Source organism: Antrostomus carolinensis, unplaced genomic scaffold, assembly GCF_000700745.2.
Source record: "Antrostomus carolinensis isolate BGI_N321 unplaced genomic scaffold, ASM70074v2 scaffold15434, whole genome shotgun sequence".
Lineage (NCBI taxonomy): Eukaryota > Metazoa > Chordata > Aves > Caprimulgiformes > Caprimulgidae > Antrostomus > Antrostomus carolinensis.
This window is the reverse complement of record NW_010312939.1, coordinates 3,186-18,359: the sequence shown is the minus strand read 5'-3', so window position 1 is coordinate 18,359 and position 15,174 is coordinate 3,186. Positions and strand designations below refer to the sequence as shown.

The 15,174-nt window shown below is 46.3% G+C and overlaps 1 protein-coding gene across 1 annotated transcript in view; it reads left to right on the top strand.

The window, feature by feature from the left end:
* LOC104524342 (traf2 and NCK-interacting protein kinase-like) overlaps positions 1-15,174 on the top strand; it is a gene marked incomplete at both ends in the record, with an annotated part of 81,849 nt that overhangs the window by 64,165 nt on the left and 2,510 nt on the right. Inside the window, 3 exons of the mRNA XM_010167178.1 lie at positions 8,444-8,554; positions 11,287-11,377; positions 12,707-12,837. Of these exons, the coding sequence (XP_010165480.1) occupies positions 8,444-8,554; positions 11,287-11,377; positions 12,707-12,837 (333 nt within the window). The remainder of the gene's footprint in view (positions 1-8,443; positions 8,555-11,286; positions 11,378-12,706; positions 12,838-15,174) is intronic.

The window sequence follows — 15,174 nt, the reverse complement described above, 5'->3', positions numbered from 1 at the left end:
GGAGGACAGAGTTTAAATCTGCTGGTTATCTCCAGAGACAGCCCGAGCATCGGAGCCCACCTCCTCACTGGCAGCCGGGGCTCGCGGGGGCCGGGCAGGGCAGCAGGCACTGCGGGTCGGGGCTGTAATGAATGAAAAATGAATGAAAAATGAATGAAAAATGAATGAAAAATGTATTCAAGTTTCTGGCCTGTGTTCTGAGCTCGGCTGTGCTGATCTGAGCCTGTGGAGCAACAGCCCGCAGTGCCCGTGGGTGTCTGACCAGCAATTTGAGACCTTGCTTTTGTTAAGGCAGCGTTGAAGGGAAGGCTGCATTTGAGTTATCTTAAATATAACAATCTGGATGTTGTCCTGTGGTCTAAATAGCATTTATTTCCTCACAATCTTGTAAATCCCGTCAGTTCTGACTTACCATGTGTGGTTTCCAAAGTTTCTTTGTGCCTGAACAAGATCGCTAGAGCCTAATTTTTCAGGGGTAACAAATGTCCATGGTTCATCTGGGAGGCCACAGAGTTGCTGAAGACCAGCAGAACACTCTTCCCTTTAGTTGCCATATAATCTGGGCTTTATTTGAAGAAAACGTTCAGTGACTTCAGCTGTTTGACCCTGCATCCAAATGCCAGAGCAGCAGGGGCAGTGGGAGCTGGTGGGTTTTGGAGGTCATTCCTCCTGGGACAAAAATGGAGCTGAAGGGCTACTGTGCTGCTTTGTTACCCAAGGCTTTGTGGTTCACTGAATTGTTGGGAAGATCTGGGAGCTTGGACTCCAGAGGCTTTTCTTACTTGGGTGTTGGGGTCATTTTTGATGGGAACTCTTAAAAAACATGTTCTTTGCAGCTGGCCTGGGTTTCAGCGTGGAGAAAGCTGTCAAGCTGAGAAATGCCTTTTCAGCCCGTGAAATTCCATTTGGCTTTAGCTGGTTTATAATCTGGGTTTTTTTTAAAAAAAAAAAAGTAAAATAGAAAAGCAAGTCACAACGATTCCCCTTGTGCTGCTGGCGTGTCTGGAGGGGAAAAAAAGCCCCACCAACTGTGTGCCAAAGCCCTTCATAATGAGAGAAGCTCTCCTCAGAGCTGGGCTCTGCCCAGTGCCCTTACGCTGCTTGAGTCTGCGGTTTGCACAGTCTGACCAGGAAAGGGGGTTTGATTTTTTATCTTTCATCCAGCTCCAGCGCAAAGAGCTCTTGGCATATAAAATTGTTAATAAACTAATGATTTTTAAATGATTTTCCCATCCAGAGCAGCCCAAAATGTCCAAAATGAGAAGTTTAGTAGAAAACTCTTTGGATTAAGAGAGGCTCTTTCATCAAATCCTCATCACCACGCAACAGCAGAGGATGCTGTACCTGCTGTGTCACCTTCAGACAGCCAAAGCCAGGAGGAGAACCTGGGCTGTCACCCAGCCATGCAAGGGGAGGTGGTGTTTGTTCATCACCCAGCTGTTCTGCTTGTCTCTTGGCCCCTAGAAAACACAGAGTAGATAATCTGAATTTCCTTCCAGACCAGTTACCTCTCTTCTTAATTTTGGGGCGTTTCTCCTGGGCTAGTGAAGAAAAAAAAAAAGAAGAAATGTTGCAAAAGCTGCTTTCCTTGCATGGAAGAGTGCTGGGGTGTGAGGTTTTTTGAAGTCTGTGCCCAGTGCTGGGACTGGTGAAGGTATTGACAGGAAAACTCCCTGGCTGTGGATGTGGAGGAGAGCTGTGCTGGTGTCGCTGTGTTTAATAGCTGTTGTTTCAGGATCTGATTGAATTAGGACTTGTGTGAACTCTATCAGTCTTGCCGCACAGATAAAGGCTTGTTTATTTTTCATTGGCCCTTTGTTGAAATAAAACGGTTTCTGATAATGCCCAAGTAATTCTTTTTATCGACATTCAGGAGGCTGATACGGAAATAAAAAACAGGGAGCTCTTTTCAGTGGAGATTAAGATCTCTCGGGAACGCGGCAGGCTTCTGACATGAAGTATTGTCATCACTTCTGCTGTGGTGATGAGCAGGTCTTTCGGTTCTGCTGCTCCATTCGATAGCAACCACTCGCCCTGAAAGATGGGCTCACCAAACAGGCAAGTTTTTCTGAAATTAGAGGGACGCGTGGAGCATATTTTAGCAGACAACAGTGGAAATGTGCAAAACCAGAACAATTCCAAATCCAATACATTAGTAAAAAAAGGAAGTAAACAGTCATAGGGACAACCTTTATGGAACACTTAATTTTATTTATTTTTTTTTAAAAAAAGGAGTTAGACTTATTCCTATGCTGGATGAAATTTCTGGGGGTACTGTGGACCTTCGTGAGGGATTGTCCCCATCTCTAGCCAAGACAAGGGGGTCCTGACCAGGGGAGACTGTGATGCAAAAGGGCAAAGAGAGGTTGGGCTGCAGGAACTGGAGAGATGACTCAGGGGATGGTGAGGACCCAGTTTATCCGTTCTGCTGCTGCTTCTTGGAATTAAACTCGTTAAATTCCCCTTGCACATCTCAGATCTTAAGTTATGAATTACCAGGCTGCACATAACTCACGGGAGGGGTTGTTGCAAGATATTTTGGGGTGTTTTGTGGCAGCAGGAGATGGAGCATTCATTAGGAAGTGTGATCTTGATGGAGGAGGTGACCTCATCCTGAAGAGCCCCCTCCGCAGCACATCACCCACCCTGACAGCTGCTGGAAGTTGTGGGCTCTCTGCTTCATTCCCACCCGTTAACACACCGTCCACATCCGCAGGGCGATGGGGATGCCACTCAGCTGCACGTTTATCACTTGCCCTCGCTGTCCGCGGTGCACTGAAGCCGTGAATGGAGAAGCCCCACCACACATGGGCAACGGTGCCAGGTTTGGGATGGGGTGGGGGGTTTGCAGAGCACAGGGGCTGAGCAGTGGCTGGCAGCAACCCAGGGCAGAGCCCACCCAGGGTAGAACCCACCCAGTGCGTGGTCCCCAGGGACCCACGGTGCTGGCTGCGATGGATGGCTGCCATGGCAACCCTGCCTGTGCCCGGAGCTGCGTCTGTCACGAAGGGGGGAAAATTCCTAAGGGGCAGGTTGTCAAATACCTTCTTGTGACCCCACAGGGACAAAGCCGGTGGAGACATCCTCTGCAGCCGGTGATCTGGGGCAGTTCTGGGGAAGAAGGAATTAGGGTGGTGTAGGAAGGAGCAGATGCTCTGTCAGGGGGGCAGTGCTGCAGCCACCCAGTGCTCAGAGCTCTCCCTGCGTAGCTGGCATGTGCTTTTTCACCATGTCGAGCCACAGGGACCCGTTGAATTGCTGTGGGGTGGTATGAACAGTCACACTGGGGATCTGGAGAGTGAAAATGGAGCACAAGCCATCAGAGCACTGGGTTGTACCTGTGCAGCTCGGAGCAGGATTGCTCTTAATCTGATTATAGGCACTGAAGAATGTTTTTGGGCAGTTATCGATACTTTGCATCACAGGAATGAGGCTTTGAGCGACCTGGTCTAGTGGAAGGTGTCCCTGCTGATGGCAGGGGGCTTGGAACTGGATGAGCTTTAAGGTCCCTTCCAAAGCAAACCAGTCTATGATTCTGTGAATTAAATAATTACATTTTTGAGAAGGGATGTTTTTCAGCAGAGCTGTGATTCTCTCTGGTCCCTCCCAGCCCTGCAGTCCCGGGGAGGTGCGGAGGGAGCAGGGCTGCTCCTCCATTCCCCGGCCGAGAGCCCGGGGTTAGCAGAGAGGCTTTCTGCTGCTGTCTGTCTGAATAAACCCACGCTATTTCATTCTCACTTCTCTTCAAAGCGCTGTCAGTGCTGTAAACACTGCAAGACTGTGAGCCCAGCTCCTTTCGCTGCCATCCCTAAGCCCAAAGCTTTCGCCCTGCCCAGGACCCGTGGTGGCAGCTGCCCGTTGGCTCCCTCAGGGACAGGAATTGCTTGTCTGGCCTCAAAGTGCAGGGAGGTGCCAGGTCACTTAGTTAAGAACACGTGCAAGAGCAGATGATGCTGCTGTTGGAGAGGGGAGTTTGGAGCAGTGTGGACCCCACTGCTCCCACCCAGGCATGCTGCTGCAGCATCCCAGCCTGCTTCAGCTGTAACCCCCACACCAGCAATTAAAACCTCAGCCTTTCTTCCTGCAGAATCGTTTGGTTGTTCCTTAATACCAGTTTGATCGATATTTCTGTTTCTGAAATAGGCATCAGCTTTTCTGCTGATCCACCAAGTGAAGGTCTCTGCATTTATTTTTTTAATGCTCCCTCACTGACTCCAGGTGCCACGATGTGTGTGATGAAGGACCCTTTTGCAGGGAAGCCAGGCTGTGGGGTGGGATGGGAGCCTTGAGTGGCCTGGGCGTAGGGGTCTGCATTGCACCCGTGTTCTGTTTTCACACGCAGAGGGAAGAAGGATTTCCAGCAGCATTTAGCCTTGGGGTGTTGTGTGTAAAAGAGAAATTAAATTGTTTGAGGGGTGAAGAATAGGAACACAGAAGGATTTGACCTGCAGAATTAATGGAGTTGGTGAGACACTGGCCCAGGTTGCCCAGAGAAGCTGTGGCTGCTCCTCCCTGGAAGTGTTGAAGGCCAGGTTGGATGAGGCTTTGAGCAACCTGGTCTAGTGGAAGGTGGGCCTGCTGATAACATAACTCGATATCTTTAAGGTCCCTTCCAACCCAAACCATTCCATGATTCTATGATTTTGTGAGGTTCCTCTGGACAGGCTGGAGTGGTTCACCATCAGCTGGATTGGGCTTTCTGTTCTGGGGATGGATGTTCAGGTTTGAGCCTTTACAGGCAATGGGAACAGAGGTTTTACTAGTCGTTCCCAAACTGGGGAACATGTTGGTTGATTTGAAAGCTGCAAAGGCTGTTTAACCAAAAAATTTGTGAGACAGCAGGACACGGAGATTTACAGCTGCTGCTTCTGAATTTGCCTTGCTTATGGAGTTTGCTGTCACTCTGATATGAAGAGCTAAGTAAATGCTAAATGAACTGTATTCAAAAATGCTTCCTTAATAAATGGCCTCACAAACTAAATTTCAGAAGATGATCCTACCTTTAGCCTATCTTTATGATAATTTTAATTATGGTTAATAATTTGATCTCCATTTCAAGTTTATTGTCTTACCCCATCATGATTTCATCCTTTAACAAGATTGGTAATGATGCAAGTGTGTGCAGGGCAAAGCACTCACCTAGAGACATGTGACTGGTAAGAACGTATCTCATATAAGTGCCAGCTGAAGCCTTTCCTGAGTGTGCTAAGCTCTGTCCTAAAATCAGATGGAACTTCTGTTCCCTTTCCTTTTCTCCTGGAAGGCTGTTTGTTGGTTTCCAACCTAAATATACCCATAGGGTGTTGATATATTGATATGATGCCTTGGTCTTCTTCTCTGGTGCTTACCTGTCCATCCTTGTTGACAGGATACACTCATCTCCCATAGCCATCTGACCCCTGGCTGGCTGAACAGGTTCTCAGGTCCTCTGAGAAGGACCTGATCATCTTCCTGTGCCTGCTCCAGTGTAGTTTTATCATTCTTGGGCTCCATTGCCCAGCAGGACATGCAGTGCTGTGGGTGAGGTCTCACCTGGCCTGGTGATGTGACTCTTTAGCCATCATGGGTGTTCTCTCTCTTTGGAGGCTGCTTTGTAAGGGTGGTAGTTGTGACTTCAGTAGCATCCTTCCATCTGAGGAGCAAAGGAAAGGGTATCACAGGATCACAGTGCTGCTGAGCACCACAGCAGCCAGCTTTCCTACTGTTCCATCCAAACCTTCAGGAAGCCACATTTTTTCACATCAGTCCTCAGCTCTCCATTGCGGACAGAGATACTTTGGCAGCCTTATCATCTCTCTGCTGCTTTTTTTCTTGGAGAAGTGGTGGCAGAGCTCTGGGGAAGTGCCTTGCTGTTAGCAGCACGTGCACACTGCTGAGCCCCCTTGGCCCCTGCCCAACTGGACCTGGAGCCTCCTGGTCCTGCCAGAGATCTGCTGGTGCTGGATAGTTTCCTATGGATGTTATGGGACTGTGCAGCTCTTAAAAAGCCGAGTTGGAAACACTCCCCCTGGGAGTTTCTCTTTCCTTCTCTGTTTTTCTTCTTTAATCTCCAGGAGATTTCACAATTACAGGTTTGGGATACATCAGCAGGTGGCCGTATTATTCACCTCCTGGTGTAAAATTAATCTTTTCTCTATGGAAATTCAAGGACAAGGTAGAGGATGGAGTGAGCAGCCAGCTCCATAAAGAGAATCTGGCAAATTAATGGATGCACTGTGTACTTTCAATGGCATTTCTCCATCTTCTTCCAAGCATTGTGATTGCCATATATAGCATAGCATGCCCTTCCTCTTCCTCCTGCTCCAAACCCTGGTGAGAACCTGTGGGTGAATATCCATGGAAGGGGACTGGAGAGAGCAGCCTTGGGTTGGAAGGTGTTTGTGGCTGGTTCAGCTATCCAAGGTTTTCTTTTCCAAGCTTGCTGCAGTGGTATCCCAAATGTTCATTTAATCAGTAACATGTGCAGACACTGATATTCCCCACATGTCAGTTGTCCAAAGGGAAGAAAGAGAAGAAAAATGACTTTGAAACCAGTTGTTCCGTTATTCCCTGTTTGGGGAGTAGTGAGTAACCCATGACTTAGGCTGTGTCCTGGTGACCCAGCTGGATTGCTGGTCTCCCAACAGAGTGGAAGAGCTGCAAGCACTGCAGCAGCGTTCCTTGCCTTTGTGTAGGACAGACTTTGGCCAGTCATAGAATCATGGAATGGTTTGGGTTGGAAGGGACCTTAAAGATCATCCAGTTCCAACCCCCCTGCCAGCAGCAGGGACACCTTCCACTAGACCAGGTTGCTCAAAGCCTCATCCAACCTGGCCGAGAACACTTCCAGGGAGGAGCAGCCACAGCTTCTCTGGGCAACCTGTTCCAGTGTCTGACCACCCTCACAGTGAAGAACTTCTTCCTAATATCTCATCTAAACCTCCCCTCTTTCAGCTTAAACCCATTTCCCCTTGTTTTGTCATTAACTGCCCTTATGAAAAGTCCCTCCCCAGCTTTCTTGTAGCCCCTTCAGGTACTGGGAGGCCGCTATAAGATCTCCCCGGAGCCTTCTCTTCTCCAGGCTGAACAGCCCCAACTCTCTCAGCCTGTCCTCATAGGAGAGGTGCTCCAGCCCTCAGTCACACATTTATTGCTTGAAGCCAGTTTCCTGGTGTAACAGGGATATACCAAGAATTTTTCCACTGTCAGTTTAGGAAGAGAAGAGAAATTTAATATCAAAACTGAAGACAAGAGCATGGTCAGAGCCAACTAAGGTGTAGTCTGCTCGAGTATTTTATTTAAGCTGAAGGTTTATAGCAGTTCTCTGTCTGGATTTTATGATCGTTTATTTATGATAGTCTTTTAAATCACTGTGTTGGAGCAATTTGGTTAGAAGTAACGCTTCTGCTGTTTCTTTCTCTTCTCCTCTTGGCCCATGAGTTTAATAAAGTGATGTCACTTGCTTGGAGAACATTAAATGCCATGTAAGCTTCATGTGATAAGAAACTTTGAAGATGCACATTGAAGAATCTGGCAAGGCACGACTTGTAAGGGAATATCTTTTAGTAGCAAGCTGATCTAATTAGAAAATGTGGTTTTACTTCTGAGAGAAGCACTTGCCCAGGTCTTGGAGGAGGCTTGTTGCGTACTCAGGCTGTGCTGGCTTTGTGGAGCACGCTGACAGCTCCTGCACACACTGGGGACCCACGATGTCCCTGGGAGGCAGACTCACACCCCATGCTATTTTTATAAGATTTATTTCACAGTAGCTCAATGACAAGATTAAGTTTGGGTCTGAGTTAGGTCATTGTACTTGTATATTTGATATTATTAAACTTTGGAAGTGGTACAAGCGGTGGTGTCCAGTCTCATTTGAACCAACCAGAGAAGTAGGATACCAGCTCTCTCCTGAAGAACCTGAAGCTGCATGGCAAACTTCCCCTCAAGGAAGTTTTCCTATCCAGAAAGGCAATAAAAAACAAAGACCTGGTAAAAAAAATAAAAATTGAAAAGTATACCTAGTTTCTAAGGTTGTAGGAAGCTCTCAAACATGTGTCTTGTTGCCTTCACGTTTTCAGAGTTAAAGAACTTACACGCAAGAGGTAGAGTTTTGCTCGTATTGCTGTTGATACTAAACACTGATCACAAGTATGAAGTAGGGTGTGTAGTGCTGGGATCTGAGATTTCAAAGTTTCCAATTCCCTTTCCTGATTTTCAACACTGGACTGATTCCTGTTTCTTGTTCCCAACCTTCTGCAGAACAACAAGACTTTTCAAGCCTTCCAGCCTTTTATTGTTCCATTTGTATAACAAAACCCACATGGATGACAAGCTGATGGGTTCAGGGTTATGTCCCAGTGGCTCTGTGTAGCACTGTGGTGGCCCCACAGCTGCGTTGCCAGTGTTGGGGTCCTACCCTGGGGTCGGGCAGCTGCAATAATTGCATTTTTCTTCCATTTGGTAGCTGGTGATGGAGTTCTGCGGCGCGGGCTCCGTCACTGACCTCATCAAGAACACGAAGGGGAACACCTTGAAGGAGGAGTGGATCGCCTACATCTGCAGAGAGATTTTACGGGTATGTGTCCAGAGGGAGCTAAATGTTGGGGTTTGTTGGAGGGGACGTGGAGCCTTTGGCTCTGCAGGCTTTGTGGCTGCTGCCTTGCCACGGGCTGGAGCCTCTTCGGTGCCGGTAGGCATGAATGATTCATGTGCTTGTATGATGCATAATAAATAACTCCTATTTAATGCCTTTTAGCTCTGTTAGTTCCTTGACTTTTAACCCTCTTTTTCCTTCGACAAAAATAGTATTTCCTTTAGTATTAATAGGGCAAAGATTTATTTACATTAGAATTTCATTTTCAGTTAACAGAAAGGTGAGGACTAATAAAGTCAGTGGAAAGAATCATCATGATTAAAAAGCACCCAGGTTTTATTAAATTCACATGTCTCTGGCTTTAATGAGGATGCTGCAGCTTTTATACCCACAAGATGAATGTTTGACAGGAGTGTCTTAAAATGAACTGTGCCAGAGTTTCATGTACTGGGAGATGGCAGCTTTGGCAAAGACTTGCTTATGTTTGAGCCGGCAATGTGCACTGGCAGCCCAGAGGCCAATAACCGTGTCCTGGGCTGCACCCTGAGAAGCGTGGGCAGCAGGTCGAGGGAGGTGATTCTCCCCCTCTGCTCTGCTCTCGTAAGGCCCCACCTGGAGTTCTGTGTCCAGTTCTGGAGCCCCCAACATGAGAAAGACATGGACCAGTTAGAATGAGTCCAGAGGAGGCCACGGGGCTGGAGCACCTCTGCTGTGAGGACAGGCTGAGAGAGTTGGGGCTGTTCAGCCTGGAGAAGAGAAGGCTCTGGGGAGATCTTATAGCGACCTCCCAGTACCTGAAGGGGCTACAAGAAAGCTGGGGAAGGACTTTTTACAAAGGCAGGGAGTGATAGAACAAGGGGTGATGGCTTTAAACTGGAAGAGGGTCGGGTTAGATGAGATGTGAGGAAGAAATTCTTTGCTGTGAGGGTGGTGAGACACTGGAACAGGTTGCCCAGAGAAGCTGTGGCTGCTCCTCCCTGGAAGTGTTGAAGGCCAGGTTGGATGAGGCTTTGAGCAACCTGGTCTAGTGGAAGGTGTCCCTGCTGATGGCAGGGGGGGTGGAACGGGGGGAGCTTTAAGATCCCTTCCAACCCAAACCATTCCAGATTCTATGATTTTGCACAACTGAGGTCAGATGATGTGATCACAATGGTTGCCTCAGCATTCAAATCCATCACTGCGTGAAGCAAGATTTTATTCGGGAGAAAACAGAAAAATTGGGCATGTGAAGGAAAACTGTAAAAGAACCGTTCAAAGAAAACAAGGCAAAATGACTGCTCCAAAAGGCCGTGTCTGACACTGCTGCTGAGGCTGCTGCTGGTGTCCAGGGGTGACACAGCACTTCTCTGTTTACCCTAAATGCCACCGTCTGCATGAACATGATGGGCAGAAGGCGCTGGCGCTGGAGCTAATCAGTTGTTGTACGGACACTGCTTTCAGTGCCAGGAAACCACAGTTACACAGGCTGATTTTAAATGTCTGAGCTCTGTGACTTCTTAAAATAGACCCTGGCAGCAAGTCAGAACCCAACCACTGACTCATGTCCCAGGGCCACCACCGAGTGTCATCGCTCGTATTTTGGGGCGGTTGGTTGGTGACCTCTGTAGGGTTTCAGGTGGTGAAGGGCTCCCACCTCTGTGCTGCAGAATGTGCCTCTATCTTGGCTCAGGTGTTGAGGATCGGTTGTAATTCTAACACCAGCTTCAATCCCGCACTGTTAAAGGATTTTTTGAAATTCAATGAACTTTTTGTTTTGCCTCCAGTGCACAAACGTGTCTCTAAATGGATATAACATAGCTTTAAAAAAAGGATTTCCATACAGATATAGGCTATTTCATGGTGTTGTCCCAAGGTAACGAGCGTAAAATGACTAATAACTACCAGTAGTGATAGCAGAAATTACTTTCTTCCTCAAATATGAATGTTTAATATGAAATGTAAACCTAATGCAAAATTAGTTATTGAAATAGTCTGTGTTTTTACTAAGCTGGCAGTATAGGTGGACATTCCTTTGAAACTGAAATAATAAGCGAATGAAATAAAAATGTAGGTTGCAAAAAGAAATTAATGAGCCAATAAAAAAAGCACAACAGAGAAGCTAGTTTACCTTTAGCCTTTGAGACAGGCTTTTAATTTGAGCTGTATCTCCATTAGGGATATGTAGAAGTTCTAATATTTGTATTTGCATGGTAGCTTTTTTAATACAAGCTTATTCGTGTATTGAAGTCCCGTTTATTGGACCGATATAACAAAAGAATTGTTTTCTTCAGTTTCTGGATGGTGGAAATACAGAAAGGAGACAAAACCATTCTATTGTTTCTGCAGTAGAAATGATTCCCTAAGGCAAGGGAGCACATGGGGGGAAAATATGTCTAGAGCTGCGGAGGAATTTGGGTTAATAGGGGTTCCTGCAGAAACTGAAAGGTTGGTTTGAATCCCTATAGAATTCATGGTTGTCAATGGTTGATCTCCTGCTATGGAGACCACCCACTGTGGCACATACAGCCCATTGGTGGGCATCTCTCTTGCTGGGCACATCCTCCCAGCATGTGGCATAGGACAGTATTTGGAACACGTGATAAACAGAAGTGTTCTCAAGTGCTTAACTCCAACTGTGAATCTTTCCTTTCTGGAGAGTAATTGCTTGAGGAGGAATGTCATAAAATAACATGCTTTGAACTCGGATTCCTCTAACCTTTCTCTGAATTCTCTAGGGCTTGAGTCATCTACACCAGCACAAAGTAATTCACCGAGACATCAAGGGACAGAATGTATTGCTGACAGAAAATGCAGAAGTTAAACTAGGTAAGAGTGTAAGAGTGGGTTAGAGCTCTTGGAAACTGCAAGTGGGCTGGCTGGAGAGAAGCAGCAAAACTGATTAGTACATGACTTGAAGAAAGGAGATGGATCCTAAGAGTTACTGTATGTTTTTTCTCGTGTCAGCCTCAACAACATGACCTTGGGTGTTGACCAAGTACTGTGCAATAAACTGCCAGTGGTTGATGGCCCAGTTCTCCATGAAAAGATGTACTTGCAGTGGTGTTTCTGTTCAGTTTGGGCAGCTCTGCCATCAGATACAGGTTAAGCAATCAAGACCATTTTTTCATGCTCCAGATTGAAGATTGCCCTCTGTGCATCACCAGACATTGTCAAAGCCTGTTTATGGTAGTGTCCTACAGGATCATAATCCATTCGGTTTAGTGTGACTTAATCCAGACTCGTTTCCCAAGCTAACGTGTTGGAGAGAGCTTCATTTGCAAGAACTGCTCTGAATTTCATGTGCAATGTTAGTAACCCTGGAGAAGGCATTCATGTGAAGATCATACAGAAATATCCTGATATCCTGAGTTGTCCAGCACCAAAGTTAAGGCCATCTTTGCACTTTTTAGTTTATGCTGGTGATGAAAGATCCCTTACACTGGTAAAGTGAGGTGCAAGCCTTGTTTTCCCATTCCTCTCCTCTGTCTTTACAGCAAAATAAAACCCCATCTTAACAGATGGCACCACCAGCTCGTTTGGCTCTATGTTGGTGAAGATTCCCCTCCAAGGGGAAATTCTCCAGGGCAAATCTCCAAACATTGTGTTGCGCAAAGTGAACTTAGTGGACCATAGAGTATTCTCTCATTGATTTGATTTGATCAGTTTTTGCTTCATTTTGCAGCTCTGTGCTTGACATTTCCCCATGGGCCTTTGTCCTTGGCCCTTAGTTCCTTAGTCTTTTGCATTTCTGCCATTTCCTGCAAGAATTTAGGTAGAAAAATGAGGCTTTTACCAATATTTGGCAGGCTTTAATTCAAATGAGAAAGCGTAGAACAAAGGCTGCTGCTTATTCATGTTGCTAACCCTGTTTCTAATTAGTAAGAGGAGCTGTGATTTCTTTTCATTGCCTACTGACAAGGAGGAAAAGGCACAGGGTTTCCTACAAAGCATGGACATCAGATGATCAGGTTTGTCCTTGCTTGACCTCTGGTGATGCCAGCAGAGATCAAACAGGAATGTCTCTGGCCGCATCTTTCTTGCCTGACTGTGCAGAGGAGCTGGTCTGAATGATCTTGATGTTTTACACTGAACAGAAGGTTGTTGCACAGGTTTGTCTCTGACCTTACGATGCCCTGTTGTCTCTCTCATCTGCAGTGGATTTTGGTGTCAGTGCTCAGCTGGACAGAACGGTGGGCAGGAGAAACACCTTCATTGGAACGCCTTATTGGATGGCCCCCGAGGTCATTGCTTGCGATGAAAATCCCGATGCCACCTACGACTTCAAGGTACCTAAATGAGCATCTGCCTACCTTTTTGTACATCATTACAGGTGTAACCTTTGCAAAGTCTAGAATGTTTGCTAATAAGGCAGGGAAGGAATTAAAGCAGCACTTCTTGGTGCTTGCAATGAGGGTTGTGACCATAAACATCTGAAGAAGGTGCTTGGTATCATCTGAGATTTTATGCCCCAGTACCATGAACTTGAGCACTAGGGATTTAGTATATTCTTGCAGCTTTGAAAAATATAATGACAAGCAGCATAGTCTCCTCCTCCTTTCTGGCTGTTGGATTTTGAGATGGCAGTTCAGGTCCGGTGTGAATCTTTGTTGTGCTGTTCACATATCCAAATTTACTGTGAAGAAGTCTTTCCCCATGCTGAGAAAGGTGTCAGACTGAGGCTTCCTACCTTCTAGGCTGCTTTTCAGTGCTGCATGTTTAAATACTACAGTCAAACATGCTGTATTTGCTCTATTTACTCTGGAGAGAAGTCAGGTCAGGTTTAGAAAGGGCAAAATCACATCTTCTGGCCTGCAGGCTGATATTCACAGGGAGATCTGAAGGCTGCCACACAATCAGACGTTTAGGGGGCTGACCTACTTTTCACATGTCTCTCTAGCCTGTTTGAAGTTTATTTTTGGATCGGTGGCAGCACAACATTGCCACTGAGTTAAAACATGGCACAGAGCCCCGTGCCACGCAGCAGGGTCTGCAGGAGGGTTATGAGTCCCACCTGCCCATTCAAACTACAGATGTTTAAAGCAGGGAGAGCTTAATATGTTTTATCCTGTTTCTGCCTTACTTACTGCAAGTTTCTGGACACACATCTATCCTTGGATTTTTGTCCCTTGGTTTTTTGAAGCGTCGAGAACTTGAATTTCTAGTTCCAAACCCCATAAGCTCCACTGAGCGTTTCCAGAGAGCAGAGCAAGACAGTGACACATGGGCTTTTGCAGGAGAAGCTGAGACATATATAAAGCTTGCTGTACCTCTGTTGATGTGCATGCTGAGGTCACCTTACAAGGTAATGTTGAAAAAAGGACTTTGAGACCTTGTGGTGTGGAGTTAGGTAGCTGCTTTCTAACAGCAGGACACAGCATAGAATCATGGAATGGTTTGGGTTGGAAGGGACCTTCAAGCTCATCCAGTTCCAACCCCCCTGCCATCAGCAGGGACACCTTCCACTAGACCAGGTTGCTCACAGCCTTATCCAACCTGGCCTTAAAGACATCCAGGGAGGGAGCAATGTAATAGTGCAACGACTCACCATCGTGTTGCAATTTGAGGTGCAATTACTAGTGACTCAGAGAAATTTTTGAGAGACGAGGGATTATCGCAGCTATTTAAGTGCATCAGTCAACTTTTGAACTGATGGTTTTCCAGAGAGCAGCTCTCCAGTCTGAGTTCAGACTCCGGGTGACATAAATCGTTAATGATAAGGACATGTAGAAATAGTTTAATCTGCAATTACTTAATACTCTTTGGTTAACTAATTACAACAGGCGTTTCCTTGACTCTGCTGATGGCAGGGCTTCGTAGCAGGGCTGCAGCCCCCGCTCGCCGCTGTCACTGCTTCTCCACTGACAGCCGCCTGGTGCAGCGCTCTAATTAATCACAGCTTTTTATTTATCTATTTATTTATTTATTTAAAAAGACTGGTATCTTCATAGGCTACTTTCTACCTCAGAAATCCCTGAGGATTTTCCTTTTTCCAGAATAACTAGGGCGCTTAATATGCCGCTGACTGATGCACAAGCGCCGGGACCAGAATCCCTCTATTGTCCCCAAGGATCAAGTGCTCATAGCGAGCCAGGCGCTTGCCTCTCTGAAGTTGGCATTGACCATTCTCCCTTGGCTGGGGGTATGAAACAGAAGGCTGATTGCTGCAGACACACTCACTGCAGGGTGTTTTTGGAGCTCGTGGTGATGTGGAAGTCACTGGACATTATCCTGTACCCCGGATCGCATCCCTGTACCTGATACTCTTGCTTTGAAGCTAGAGGTGGGAATGTAAATTGCAATTATTTAATTATTTTTTTAAAAGGGATGCAAATCAGATCCTCTCAGGTTTAGCCAACTACCTTAAAATAGTGAATACAAAAGATGAGATTTATAGGGTGAAAAAAGGAATCCTCACAGGCTTAATCTGTTGGACAAAAAGCCTCTGAGCTCGCTGTTTTCTTAGCCAGAAAGAGATGCTTGTGTAATCTATGGAAGGAGGCAGTAAATACCCCATCAAAAAAAATAAACCACTTCAAAAAAGAACAAATAGAAACCCCACATTGTTGAGGTTATTTGTTGTTTTTTCTCCAGCCAGTCTTCCTTTTTTCTTTGGAGTTATCTTG